Genomic DNA, 14528 nt, shown 5'->3' with positions numbered 1-14528 from the left:
TCAGTACATACGATATCAAAGCAGAATAACCAATAAAGGAGAACAAATCCCCAAATACAACAACCAGTGGCTACAACAATGCTCGCGGTAAAATAAACAAACCGTACCGTTGGTTGAGCACATTATAATCACTCAGGTTATGTGTAAATCCCATAGAAATCCAGGCCCAGTTTAACTGTTTTATTATATTCTTCTGATTGTTAGGACCAAACCCTTGCAGAGCTGCAGAACAACATGATGCTGGTGAAACTAGACCTGAGGAAGAAGGCAGTCTGTATTGCCGAACAGTATCAGACTGTGCAGAAACTACAGGGGACACCATCCTTCAGTAAAAAACGTCCATGCACTAATGTAGAGAATCTGCAGCCTGGAAAGAAAGCATTTCTGAGCTTCCTGCCCAGGGCAGCAGGCCAGCAAAGCATCATGGCCAGCAGCCCCTATACACGCATTCTGCGCGCTCGGCAAACACCTCTGCTTAAGGCAATGGCATTTAGTACTAAATACTAAACGTGCACAGTATATTTTATTTCTGTATATAGCCCTATATGTCTCAGCATTCCCCCCACCATATTGGATGCTATTTATGGAAACCTTTCAGATTTGGAAGTTTGTAAGGAGAGCGGATTTGGCAGCAGTGTTTGTGTTTTTACACTTACAATTGGCTCTTATCTTGCAATACAAAGTCCCATCACCGTGATATTTATGGGACTCTGGTTCCTCTTCATCCATTAAAGAATATTCTTAAATTGTCCCTTTTCTCAGTATCTCACCAGCATGTGGCCAGTTCTATCCTGGGATGGAAAAACTTTTAAGGCTGTTCTTGGCTTATGTACAACATACACCATGTATGGTTGAAACTATTTATAATAAATAGTTCTTGTATATCAGGTTTGTTTGAGGCTCATTTAATAAGAGAACAAAGCCTGCTGCCTTCTCTGAACAGAACGTACTGGATTATGCTCTATTGTAATTAATCTTACCTTCTGATTGGTACGGTCAAATGCTGTTGACAGGGTGGTTGTTTTTTTAGGTCTTTCATTAGACTGTGTCATTTAATTAAGTGTTTATACTTCATCTAGCAAGATCAGCAACAATACTTATCATAGTTTAATTTATTTACAGATTAAAAATTGCCCAAAGAGATGAACAAAAAAAAAAACTTTAAACAATATATGGACAACATAACATCTCATCTGCTATATATGCTGTCATCCAGTTCCAGATTCCTATAGAGCCTAACTTAAAAAATATTTTTGTATTGTTTAATTAGGATTGAAGCCTAGTTCCTGTTCATACCCAAATCAGTACAGGCTCTTTGTTTCCATTGGCTGGCAGGGATGCAAAATCTTAAGTTTCAGACACTGCCACCTGCAGTTCCTCAGTATTTGTCTGCAGCAGATGGTGGAAGTGCAAAATCTGCATTTTAGAAAAAGTCGCAGATATTTTTCCTGTTAGTGCGAGAAGGGTGGCCATCTTGGCTGCTGGGGCTAGGGCAGCAGGATCTTCTGGGGAGTTGTCCCCTACTGTTTAAAGCCCTGTGGGAAGGCAGGAAGCTGCTTCTGAAGAGACCAGCAGCTGGGGAAGAACAATTTGTGCTACTTGAGTGGGGGGCCTTCAGAAATCTCAATCAGAAGGGCAGCTTGGAACACTGCACAGGAAGAGATGCAAGGTTTCCCAGAAAAAGGGGCCTGCATGCATTCAGAGAGTTCTGCGGCTGACAGCTAGCCTGAATAGCCCTGAGGACTCTCTTTAGGATTTAGTTCCACAGGTGGATGACTCTTCTAGTTTGGATCCTGTTTCTGACTTTTCTGGTCCAGATGAGACTCTTAAAGAGCTTCCTGTCACTGAAGGAGACTATCCTATGTGTGTCTTCCACAAAAGAGGTGTGGCCCTTGATTCCCCATGTTCTGAAGGAACCTGAGGCTCAAGGGTTCTGCAGGAGGAACCTGATCAAGAAGGGATGGACTCTGTCATGGACAGCTTGAGAGGTCAGCCAAAGCTTTTCCTTTCTCCAAATCAGTGAAGAAGTTGGTGGTTAGGGATTGCGACACTCCAGAGACTGGCTTGAAGGTTGGCAGGGCAATGGCCAAGTTCTATCTGTTGCCAGAATACACGCTAGCTTTGGATGCTTCTGTGTCGGCAGTGCCTAAGACCATCACCATTGCAGTGGCTGGTTCTGCTGCATTGAAAGATGTGTAGGACAGGAAGGTAGAGGCTCATCTCTAAATTTTTGAGTTGTCTGTATTAGACATACGGGCTGCAGGGTGCAGCAGCTTTATGCAGAGAGCTAGCTTGTACTGGGTCTAGCAATTGTTTCACCACAGACACTGCCTCTTTAGCCTACAAGCAGAACAAATGGAGGCTGTGGTGGCTTATGTACTGATGCTTTTATATGATCTCATCAGAACTTCAAGGATTGATGTCTGCCAGATGTCTCCTTTACTTAAGGAATTGGTTGGCCAATGTCTGGTCCAAGTCACAGTTGGAGGGGCTTTGCCTTTTAAGGGTAAACATATATGAAAGAGCTGGTAAAGCATCTGGGAGACACTAAAGGGTATAGATTGGCAGAGGATAAGCCAAAGGAAATAAAGGGGCCTTCCCATTGCATTCCCGTTTTCAAGCTAATTCAAGATTTTGGCAAAAATAGGACCTCTACAGGTGCCCAGAGACAAGGTTCTAGTAAACAGTCCTAGAGCCAGTCCTTTCAAGGGGGAAGGAAGCCAAAGTAGGGTGGCCTTGGCCAGGGCTCTATTCTGGCTATTGTGGGTCAAAATTACAACAGACAGTAGGTCCTCAATTTGATAAGAGAAGGCTGCCCACTCAGAGATGGCTTTATGGTCTCCCCTTGTTCTCCACTAACCAAGAGGGTGGCAGTGCAAGGGACCATGGGCTGGTTTCAGGGCCTGAGGGCAACAGTTGCTGTTCCTGTGGGGGAGCAGCTATGAGGAAGATATTAGTTTTATTTCATGGTACCAAAAGAGGAAGAGACCTCTCTGATTTTAGATTTGAAGAAGGTAAATGTGGCTCTCAAGGTTCCCTGTTGTTGGATGGATAATCTGCACTCAGTGAGCGTGGCAGGCGCAAAGGCAAGTTTCTTGTATCCTTAGATTTGACGGAGGCATATCTGCACATCGCTGGAGATTTGGCTGGATTGCTGTTTCTATGATTCATGGTTATGGGGAGGCATTTTCAATTTCATACTCTTCCTCTTGCACACTTTCCCCGTGGAGGTAGCAGCTCTTCAAAAAGAGGGCAGATTAGTTCATCCAAATCTAGCTGACAGGCTCATGCAGGCAAAGGTGGAAATCCTCGTCTTCAGATACATCAGGTGCTGCAGATGTTGAGATCCTCAGGTAAAAAGCTATCTCATGAAGATGGCCGCTGTTAGATGCATGTTGAAGAGGCTCTCTCCGATCGCAACTTCTAATTTTTTCTTACCTCAATACAAAATGTCTCATACTAAAAGCGAAGGTAAGGGAGATTTCCACTTCTCCCTTACCGGAATTGTCTCAACCTAGGATTGAGTCCTTTTTCACAACACAGAGCAGATGTCAGCGCTGCTGGCTGAGGGGGATATCTTTAAGTCATGGTGCCCCAAGAACTCCCTTTCCGCCTCAAACTTTGCTTTCGAACATCTTAGCAGCTACCCCCGGACCCTGAGAAGGGGGGATTGAAGAGCTGCAGATTGAAAATCTTGCCGAAGGTAGCAGGCTAGGCATATCGGGGAACGTTGAACTTCCACCACAGGTGAGACATTTCCCATATATCTGGGGCCTCTGCTACTTCAATTGGAGTTATTAATCTTGGGAAGAGAGGTATGAGCCCAGGATAGGCACGGTTGTTTCATCCCCCCTGGTAAAGCCTGCTGTGATTACTATCGATTCCTTATGATCTGCCTTGATGTCTTTGGAAACTGCAATATCAAATCTAAGATTACCTTGGATTCAAGGCAATGTTTTCTAAATATTGAAAATACAATTGCCCTACAAAATACAAAGTTGGAGCAATTGGAATCTCAGGTGGACACTGTAGAGTCTCTTCAGCACAAACTTGTTCAGTCAGATCTTGTGAACGCAAAAAAATTGGAAAATATTAAATTCTTTGAAATCTCTGAATTTACTGGGTTCTCAATTTCTTATGTGAAGCTGATATCACCTTATGAGATGTTCAAAACCTATCTTATTCACAATCTGAAAATAACTACTGAAGCATTACTTGTGATGTCAGATAAACTTCCTCCCTTTCAAGGAAGATATTGCTAGTGGGGAACAGCCAGTGGATGTCTCATTAAATCTGACAGAAGTTTTGGAGTTGTCAATAGAGACTACAATAACAAAAAGGGCAACTCTTCTAATATCTCTTGCTCTTCCAACATATCGAGCTTTGGTATTATGACTTTTTATGCATAATCGCTTACAGTTTCATGGTGAAGAAATTTGGATGTATCCAGATATATCTAGAGCTTCTCAAGAAAGAAGAGAAGAATTTTTTGAATATGCGTCCAGAGGTATTTATCCAGCGTGCAAGGATATTTCAGAAGTGGTGAATCATTCCAATTTTAAGTGGGGGGTTTGTTGTGGTTTTTTTTTTTTTTGAAACCATCGCAACTCCATGCTTTCCTAGACACTGAATCCAAGGATCCTCCGATATTTATTTTAAAAGCATTTCATACCAGATAGCTGAAACCAAAACTGTTTACAATAAAAAAAAATGTAAAAATAAAAACAGTAAATTTGAGTAAAAAGTAGATAAAATGAAATAAAAATAAAGTAAAAATAAGAAATTAAATAAATGAAAAACTAAAAAATGAATAAAAATTAAAATAAATAAAAAAAAAAGCTATAAAGCAAAAGTAGTAAAGTAGGAAGAAAAATACAATGAAATCATTAAATCCCTAATTCTAATAATTGTTTTCTTAAAGTTTAAATTAACTATACTAAATATTTACAAAAACAGAGTAAAGTTGGAAATCAAACAAAAATAAAATCAAGCTAAACAAAACTAATGTCCTCTGAAACAGCATCCGCTACTATACATTGATGTTAGCAGCTGTAAATAAGGTAGAATAGAGTGAAACAATATGTGACGCTTCAAGGCTACTTATACGATCAATTACCTGAATCTCCAAATGCTTCTTTAAATAGATACGTTTTTACTGATTTTTTTGAATTCAGCATGATTAACAATTTGTCTCAACATATTAGGAAGCGAGTTCCACAGTAAGGGACCCGCTACCAAGAATGCTCTTTCTCTGGTTAAATTCAATCTCGCTAGCCTCACTGTGGAAACATCCAAGAAATTTTTACTAGCCGATCTAAGACTTCTCGTTGGTTTGTATATCCTGAGTGTAGAACATAACCATGTTGAATCAGTCATATATTAATGAGTGAATTAATGATAAAACTTTATATTTGACATGAAATTTAATTGGAAGCCAGTGTAATTCAGATCAAATAGGTGTAATATGATGCCTCATTGGCAAGCCTGTTAATAAACGGGCTGCAGTATTTTGGATCTGTTGTAATGGTTTTAAAGTTGAATCAGACAAGCCCAGAAAAAGACTATTACAGTAATCCAATCCCGAAAATATAAGGGATTGAAGCACTGTTTGAAAATCAGATTTAAACAGAAGAGGTTTTAGCCTTTTTAGTGTGTGCAATTTGAAAAAAAAAGTTTTTACTAGATGAGCGACATGATGTGTTAAAGATAACTTAGAGTCCAGTTGTATTCCTAAGTTACGTACAACCTTTTTGATTTCTATAACCTCTTTTCCTAGCATGATTGAAAACTGTGGACTGTTTATCAGGTTTTCTACTGCACTTAAAGCAGAAATTCAGTTTTTTTGGTATTAAGTTTAAGTCTATGACTTAACCATTGCTCAATTGTATTTGTTTTCCTAGCGTGTAGCAGATGGACTCATTACAAATGGGTATAGTGTGCTCGTGCTAGCAGTTGGAGACGGATCTGACGTCAGCACGTGGTACATATACCCCTGCAGGAAGTGCAGGCGCTCAGTAATTTCCGTCTCCAAAGCAGTTTGGAGCTACCACACGCTCGCTGAGCGTTTTTCCAAATTCTAACAACTAAATTCGTAGAAGTCCTACCTGAAGACGAGCCCCGCACTCCTGCGGTGATACCATCGGGTCCCTCCCCCAGTTGAGTTTCCAGAGGTGATTTCCGTGGTCCCTCAGAGGTAAGAGCCTCGGTCCAGTGGCCAATTCGCGGCAGGGATCTAGCCCCCGAGTGAGAAGGGCTCGGGCGCGGCATAGAGGCGCCTCAGTCCTGATCCGTTCGCGGTGAGGACTTGGCCCCCGAGCGAGACTAGTTCGGGCGCGGCCTAGAGGCAGCAGGTGCACTTCCTCGAGCGCGGCGGTGACGGTAATCACCCTCTCCCCCCGCAGCCGGAGACCGCCCGGGTAGCAGCCGGGAAACGCCGAAAATCAGGTAAGGCGTACATCTTTACTTTATTGGTCTTCGAGGAAGCGAGGATTTGTGGGGTCTGCCTGCGTAGCAGCCCGCCTAGGAGGTCGCCATTTTGCCTGCCTGCTCGCTGTCACCATCTGCCCGAAAATAATTGGGCGCACATTGTTGATAGATGCACAGCAGCCAAGGGAGTGTCATCCTCAGTGGCGGCCAGGAGACAGCTCTGGCTACGAAATTGGTCAGCCGACTCCTCCTCCAAGACCCGCCTTACCAGAATGCCCTTTAAGGGATCCCTCTGTTTGGCAGCGACCTCGAGAAACTGGATAACAAATGGGGCGCCTCTCCATTGCCCCGGTCTACCAGAAGACAAGTCAAGGAGGAACCAGCGCCCTTTTCTGAGGCCATCCCGAGGTAGAAGCTCTCAACGCTTCAACCCTTACAGGACTAGCTACCAAGCACCTCGTTCTCAGGCCAGGAACCAGTCCTTTCGGACCAGGCACAGCAAGCGGGGAAACCGGCTCGGGTTCGGGGTCCCGGCCGCAACCCCACAATGAGGAATCAGCCGACCCATCCTGGGGGACGAAGCCATAGGGGGCAGGCTAACACTATTCTACCGCAGGTGGGTCGAGATTACTTCGGACCACTGGGTCCTCGACATTGTCCGGGAAGGGTATTACCTGGACTTCCTTCACCTCCCTCCGGACAAGTTTGTGGAATCTCCTTGTCCGCCCCTCAAGAGGGCGGTGCTGGAAGCTACCCTGGGAAGGCTCCTGTCCCTAAAAACCATAATCCCAGTGCCTGCATGGGAGATAAATTCTGGGCATTACTCCATTTATTTCATCGTGCCCAAGAAGGGGGCACTTTCAGACCCGTCCTGGACCTCAAGTCGGTCAACAGGCACTTAAGGGTCCCAGGATTTCACATGGAAACTCTGCGGTCGAGTCCGAAGTTGCCATACAGCCAGGGGAGTATCTCACATCCCTGGATCTGTCAGAAGCTTACTTGCATATCCCAATCCATCGGGATTCATCAGCGCTACTTACGCTTCAAAGTCCTGGGACAACACGTTGCCCTTTGGGTTAGCCACCGCGCCACGGACCTTTACCGAGGTAATAGTAGTGGTGGCGGCATCACTCAGGAAGGAAGGAATTCTCGTCCATCCCTACCTAGATGATTGGCTGATCAGGGCAAAGTCACCGGAGGAGAGCCGCCGGGCAAACAGAGTTATATCTCTCCTGGAAAGCCTAGGATGGGTAGTCAACACAAACAAGAGTTCCCTACAGCCTTCGCAGTCGCTGGAATACCTCTGAGTCCGATTCAACACCCAGGGAGACAAAGTCAGCCTGACCTCCAGAGGAACTAAAACTCCGGCATCGTTGCAGACTTTGCTGAGCGCCACCCGGCCCACAGCTTGGGATTACTTACAGGTCCTCGGCCTAATGGCCTCCACTATGGAAGTGGTACCATGGGCGAGGGCTCATATGAGACCGTTGCAACGTGCCCTTCTATCTCGGTGGAGCCCACGATTACAGAACTACATCGTGCATTTACCTCTACCGGCCAGAGTACAGCATCAGTTACGGTGGTGGCTGCAGCCCGGCCACATGATCCGGGGGTCAAAAATGTCCTCTCCAACCTGGACCCTGCTCACTACAGATGCCAGCCTGAGCAGTTGGGGAGCACACTGCGAAGAACTAACCGCCCAAGGACGGTGGAACAGAGAAGAGTCGGGGTGGAACATCAACCGACTAGAGGCACGGGCAGTCAGGCTAGCATGCCTGCGGTTTACCCACAGACTTCGCAACAGAGCAGTCAGAGTGATGTCGGACAATGCCACCACGGTGGCATACATCAACCGGCAGGGCGGAACCAGAAGCCGGCAGGTATCCTTAGAAATAGCCCCCCTGATGGCGTGGGCGGAAGCAAATCTCCAGGACATCTCCGCCGTCCACATCGCCGGGAAGAATAATGCCACGGCAGACTTCCTCAGCAGAGAAAGCCTAAACCCGAGGGAATGGCAGCTGTCGTCCACGGCCTTCCAGATGATTGTGGATCAGTGGGGGACGCCGGGCATGGACCTACTAGCGGACAGGTCCAACGCTCAAGTACCCAGATATTTCAGTCGCAGGCAAGATCCTCTATCCCAGGGGATCGACGCCCTGGTACAGCCATGGCTTCCGGGGATCCTGCTATATGCCTTTCCCCCATGGCCCCTGCTGGGGGCCATTATACACAAGATTCAGCGGCACAGAGGCCTAGTTCTTCTGGTGGCCCCGGACTTGCCAAGAAGACCCTGGTACGCAGACATGAGAAGGCTACTGGCAGGGGATCCTCTACCCCTGCCTCCTCACAGGGACCTGCTGCGGCAAGGTCCCATCCTCCACGAGGATCCAGCTCAATTCTCTCTTACGGTCTGGCCATTGAGAGGGCCAGACTGAAGAAAAGGGGATACTCGGGGCCGGTAATAGATACACTCCTCCGCGCACGCAAGTTCTCCACATCACTAACTTATATAAGAATCTGGAGAGTACTGAAGAACCCGGCGTTGCCCCTGCCAGGGGGAGCAGACCCTGTGTAGCTCCCTGTGCCCTTCCGGAACTAGGTCCTCTCAGGATCCAGGCCCCCTGTGGCCGCACAGGGCCTGGATCTGAACCCAAAGGCCGCAGACCTGGGTCCTGAGGAGCAAGAGGTAAAGGTACACTCCCTAAATGCTCCTGCTGTGCCAGATACGCTTGGGTGCAGCAGGAGAATAAAATGAGAAGGGCCGCAAACCCGGGGGCAAAATGGGAGCCAAGTCTCCCCCAGGCCTCTGGGGTAAAGGACATACCTGATGTGCATCAAGGGGACCAGGATGAACCGGGAATAGCCAGGGTGGAGGATCCTCTTCCCCCTCCAAAAATGGCTGCTGCTCCCACCATGGGGAAGCTGGCAGCCCAGGGGAGCTCAGCAGGCTGTAGCAATGGCCCGACTGCAGCAGCTGTGTGTGTACATAGATGCTGGCGTTTTGAAAACCCTGGGAGACGGGAGGGCCCTTCCCCCTGAAACACAGCCCCGACCGGCTGAGCCGTGCTGGAACGGCCCCACACGTGCGGCATGCCGAGCTGCGAACCATGGTGACAGAGGAGGAAAAACAGCCGAGCAAACTAAAAATAAAGGAAAAAAATTGGCGCAACCCGCGGGCGGGAATCGCCTCGGAGCCTTACCCACAGCAGACTACCTCTTCCTTGTAAAAACTTGTAAAAAACAAACAGAAGGCGTCCCTCCTAAGCTGAAAGGAGCTGTCCAGCACAAGTCAGCTTGTTTTTTGGGGTTTTTTGTTTTGGTTTTTTTTAAACAAGGAGGGAATCCCCTGTAAGAAAAAGGGGAAGGGCTGGAAGCCGCACGGCTCTGGACCACCAGATGTACGCCCCACGGTACCAGATTGGACCTAAATGGTCCCCCTCAACTGAACAAGACAGGTTCTAGAAGGAACCCAGTCCCTGGGAGAAGGCTCACCCAAAAAGAGAAAATTCTAAAAGCAAGAGTAAAGAAAAAAAAAGACTGCAGGTCTATGCACCCACCTGCTGCGGAGACAGAGAAAATACTGAGCTACTGCAGGTGGCACCAGGGATTTTCAAGCAGTGTCAGTGAGGATTTTCTCTGTCTCCATCTGTTGGCAGGGATGAATAAACCCAGGAGTCTGGACTGATCCAGGTACGTACAGGAAAGTGAAGGTTCCAGCTTCCTGCTGCTCGTTAAGGGGGTTTGGTCTTTTGGAATTGTGTATTCAGGATTGACCTGTACCAAGCCAAAACGAACTGCAAGTGGCATACGAGGTTATATGGCAGTGTCAGTGAAACTTTCTCTGTCCCCATCTGCTGCCAGAAATGGAAAACCCAGGAGGCTATAGAATGATCTCTGGTATTCCTGGAACAAAAACGAGCAAGTAAGAACCAATTTTCTTATGCAGAGCAGCAAACTGGTGGTAATTCACAACTAGAAATACTGCTGAAGTTTGCCCACACTGGCTCTGCAGCCAGTAGTGAATGAGTATATTGTATTTCAGCCAAACTTAAAAATTCTAGGAGCCGTGGATCCTCTTTTTTTTTTTTTTTTTGTGGGCAAGTATCTCAGGCAGAGCTGCAGCTGCAAATAGTGTGATATTTGCATCATTTTCTGGACTCTAATGTATTGAAAACTGTAGTATTGGCTTTAGTTATGGGAGTTTTAGATTGTAGTGTAGGGTTACTAGCCAGGCTTATCTGAAAATTGTGCTGTCAAGATTGGTTTCAGAATAGTCTAGAACTAAGAGGCTCACCTGCTGGCTAAGAGCTAAATTAAGCTAGAATGGAGGAATAACTTACTGGTTAGAGCAGTGGCCTATCCTAGCCCACTGCTGCTCCTTGTGCCCTTCAGCGATCACTTTACCCCCCTCTGTGGGTAGGACAATATTTACAGTGCTGAATGTAATCTGTTTTGGAGTGCCAAAAAGCAGAATATAAATCAATTGAAAATAACAAACGTTTGTAGATGAGGTAATGATCTAAAATGTGATACTTGTCCTAAGAGCCCGGCCAGGTTGGTACCAGTCATCTCACAGTTTTTAGTAGTGCCTTTCAAGTTTTTCTGTCTCCATCTGCTGGAAAGGAGGCATAACATAGCAGTCTGGACTGAGCCGGGTATATACAGGGACCTAGGTTTTGTAATTGTAACACCACAGGCTTAGACTGAACCTCTACTCTCTGAGAGCCAAATTGCACTTGTTGAAGTTCTGGAAAAACTTAAGGCACATCGGTTTTGAAATGTGGCAGGAGGTAAGGTATGGTAGGAAGAGGGGGTTGGGTTTTCAAGTGAGGGGTTAAGATCGTTGAAGGTCATTCATATCCATAACCTGTCTAGGGCAGCGTTAAGAAAAAAGGAGTAGTGTTGATGTGTGGTGTGTATTAAATTGAGTATATTATTGGAAACTGCTGTTTACCAATTATGCAGTCTATAACTACAGTGTCGATTAAGCATTACAAATAGTGCAGGAACGAGCAGCATCATTCCATGTTTCTCTAAGTCTGCAGCTGCTTTAGGATACCACATGCTGACCATGTCACCTTAGTCCTGCCTCTGCTAAAAGTTGAAAAGTCTAAATCTTTCTTCTATATTGCTTTGCTTACTGTTTTAAATCTGTTAGTGTGAGGGATTGTTTTTGCAGAGATTTTAGCTATGAAGCTATTGGGCTTGTGTGACTGATTTAGCTAAAAATAAAAGTAAAACTGGCATATTTAGTTGTAAAAATAGTAGAACATGAAAACCAATGTTTACTGTCTAACACTCATATGCTTAGTTTGTTTCAAATATCTGTTAATTGTTGCTAGAGCCTAACTTGTAACTTTCCTTATCTATATGATTTTAAGGAATTAGTGATAATTTAACAAAATGTCTTTTATTCAATGCAACAACTGGGGTGCTTATGTCTCAAGGCCTCATTTGGAGAATCAAAGGTTTTTGTTTTTGCTGGCAGTATTTAAAATGGAGCTGCTTCCTCTAAGAGAGGAATTGTGCAGGTTTCAATTCATCTTGATTCATCCACAGACGTTTTAGAGTGGGCTCTGTTCATACACCACCACATCTTCAGAAGAGACTTGTAGCATTAAAGTGGTACTGGAAGGATCAGGCCACCAGCTAAGAGCTAACTCCATCTCCCCACTGTCTCTACAGCTGCTACAGGAATGGGGGGAGCGGGGTGCATGCCCCGATCAGTCCACACTGGAGGAAGAGGGGGTGTTGTGCAGTATTTCAGCTGTAAGCTTGCCCCTGGTGTTACTGCTTTCAGGCCCTACTTTACTAAGCCTATTTTCAGCATTGTCTACCTTGTGTGGAAAAAGGTGGGATTTACTAAAGCATGAAACTAGGACCATGCTGGCATCCCTATCTTGCTTATAGCTGAAACAAAAAGGCAACTGCTGGCCACAGCTGAGCTTCCTCTCTAGCCACCCAACCCCCCACCTCAGTTCCTGTGCCAGCTGGCTGTCCCCTTCCAGCCAGTGCAATGCAGCTCTTAGGGAATGTGAACTGTCCCCTGCTGGTCTGACTCTCAAGCCTTACTGCATGATGGCTGAAGTCGCAGCAGTGGTGTAACTCACTAAGAACTGCATCAGGCCAGGTGGACCCAGTGCAGGAGTTGCTAAAGTAAGTGCAAGGCATGAAAGTGCTACTCACCACATCAAAACTACAAGTCACTGTCACCTGGGGTTTGTCAAGCTCTGTACCAGCAAAAACAAATCAGCATGAGAAATATAAAGCTCCAGGAAACTGAGGCCATGTCTTAGCAATGGGAAATCCAGCTTACTGATATTATATAAGATATAAAACATCTAGTCTCCCATGCCTGGAGCAAGACAGAAAAAAAACAGAGCAAACTGTGGTCCCACACTACTAGATAAAGAGTCGGGCCCAGAACTCAGCTAAGAAATTGTTCCTTTCAGCACGTGCAGGTATGGAGTACTACAGTACGCTTAAGCAACAGATTTAAAAAACAGTGAAGATGTTCTCTTGAGCCTTTACTGTGCCTACTGCAGACAGTCCTCTGTCAGCATACATCACTTCCAAAACAAACCAGGTTACGTCATTCTCCCATTTCTTCTGACTGCAGATCCAGCCCACATGACAAATATTCTGTCTTAATACTTCCAGTAAGTACAAGCACTGAGCAGAAGACTGGTACCTCTGCCCCTTTCTTCTGCAGGGAGCTGCAGCTGGAAATGTCTTCTTTCCAAGGGACCATGGAGGGAAGCTGCTCCATCAGTCCAAGCAGACAGCAAAAATGTCCCACTGGCAGCAGGAGCTCATGGAGTAACGGAGGAAAGGTTCAGAGGAGAGACCCTGCGCGTGGGAGTATTGCTTGTGGACAATGGCAGGAAGAAGGGGACGGTGGCAGACATATCGCTGGAGGTGCTCTCCCCTTGATTTCGAAGCTGTAGAATCTGCCGGAGAAGTGCCTTACCTTCCTCTCGGGTCTGAAATGACACACAGAAGAGTCGGTACCACGTGGGACTAGCTCCTATTCCTACCTTCAACCATGGGCCCGGGCACACAGGAGGAGAGTAGCCCCCCCACCCATGGCTATTTCTTTACCTGCTGACTCTGCAGGATGTGCACATTCACCTCGAAACTGGACCAAGTCACTTTTCCCTCCTTTGCCCTGGGGCTGGCGTTAAGTTTTCAGTGTTCAAACATGGCCATTTTTTGCATTGGGGAGAATAATTACATGTAGATGAAGCTATTACTTATGCAGTGGTTTGGATGCCCTAATCACACAGCGGGTGGTATCCTAGTGCATCCAAGCGCTCAGCACACAATATTATAGCAGCCTGGTAGACTGAAAGCCCTCTAGGGATAAGGAAATACTTACAGTACCTGAATGAAATCCCACTTGAAGTGGCCAAAAAGCAGAATATACATCAACAAGTAAAATCAGACATTTGCTGTAGGTTTGATTTTTCCCCATACAAAATTTCACAGTTTCCTATAAACTGGCCAGACTAGGTTACAAAATCTACTCAACAAATTTTTTTCCCCCACTTACTCCTGAATCTAAAGGGAGACACTTAGCCACCTCATTTACATGTATGAATTGCTTTGAAAATTCTCCGCGGCAGCACCGAAAGTGGTGATCAATAAGGTAGAGACAAGGCAATGTGACCATACTATGAATAATTAAGCCATGCTGGTACAATTGTGACGGTTTACAAGAAAAAAAGAAGTGCAGAGTACAGTAGAGATGTATCTATGAGATCTGCAATCCAGGTAAAGTGTGGCTATAGAAATACAGAGTCTTGAGTGAGGAACATGTGAATTGGGGGATTAGGCTGCATTTTATACACAAATAATTTTCAGATGGAAATCTGCACTCACATCATTGAAGTTAAAACATTTCTGTGCACAAGCAGATGCCTCATCCCAGAGTTTGCATTTGAAGTAATACTGAGCCAGGTAGCGGAAGGCAGTGCTCACCTCCTGGTGCTCCACTATCTCCTATGAAATTAAAAAAAAAAGCACAGCTTTCACCACAAGCCAGCTGCTTCACATCAAACTCTATCCCAGTGCTCAGCACACTGAACCAAGGATTGTCCACC

At 45.8% G+C, this 14528-nt stretch overlaps 2 protein-coding genes across 7 annotated transcripts in view; one reads left to right on the top strand and one right to left on the bottom strand.

Moving 5' to 3' along the window:
* KIF20A (kinesin family member 20A) overlaps positions 1–887 on the top strand; it is a 113866-nt gene extending 112979 nt beyond the window's left edge. For all 3 annotated transcript variants that reach the window (XM_029583315.1, XM_029583314.1, XM_029583316.1), the window contains exon 19: positions 205–887. In XM_029583315.1, coding sequence (XP_029439175.1) covers positions 205–507 — 303 coding nt within the window. In that variant the 3' untranslated portion in view covers positions 508–887. The remainder of the gene's footprint in view (positions 1–204) is intronic.
* Positions 888–10481: 9594 nt separating this feature from the next.
* CDC23 (cell division cycle 23) overlaps positions 10482–14528 on the bottom strand; it is a 52807-nt gene continuing 48760 nt past the window's right edge. For all 4 annotated transcript variants that reach the window (XM_029583592.1, XM_029583594.1, XM_029583591.1 and 1 more), the window contains 2 exons: positions 14308–14427; positions 10482–13409 (listed from right to left, as the gene is read on the bottom strand). In XM_029583592.1, coding sequence (XP_029439452.1) covers positions 13239–13409; positions 14308–14427 — 291 coding nt within the window. In that variant the 3' untranslated portion in view covers positions 10482–13238. The remainder of the gene's footprint in view (positions 13410–14307; positions 14428–14528) is intronic.

This window comes from Rhinatrema bivittatum, chromosome 18, assembly GCF_901001135.1.
Source record: "Rhinatrema bivittatum chromosome 18, aRhiBiv1.1, whole genome shotgun sequence".
NCBI lineage: Eukaryota > Metazoa > Chordata > Amphibia > Gymnophiona > Rhinatrematidae > Rhinatrema > Rhinatrema bivittatum.
This window is presented reverse-complemented; position numbering and strand designations above follow the sequence as displayed.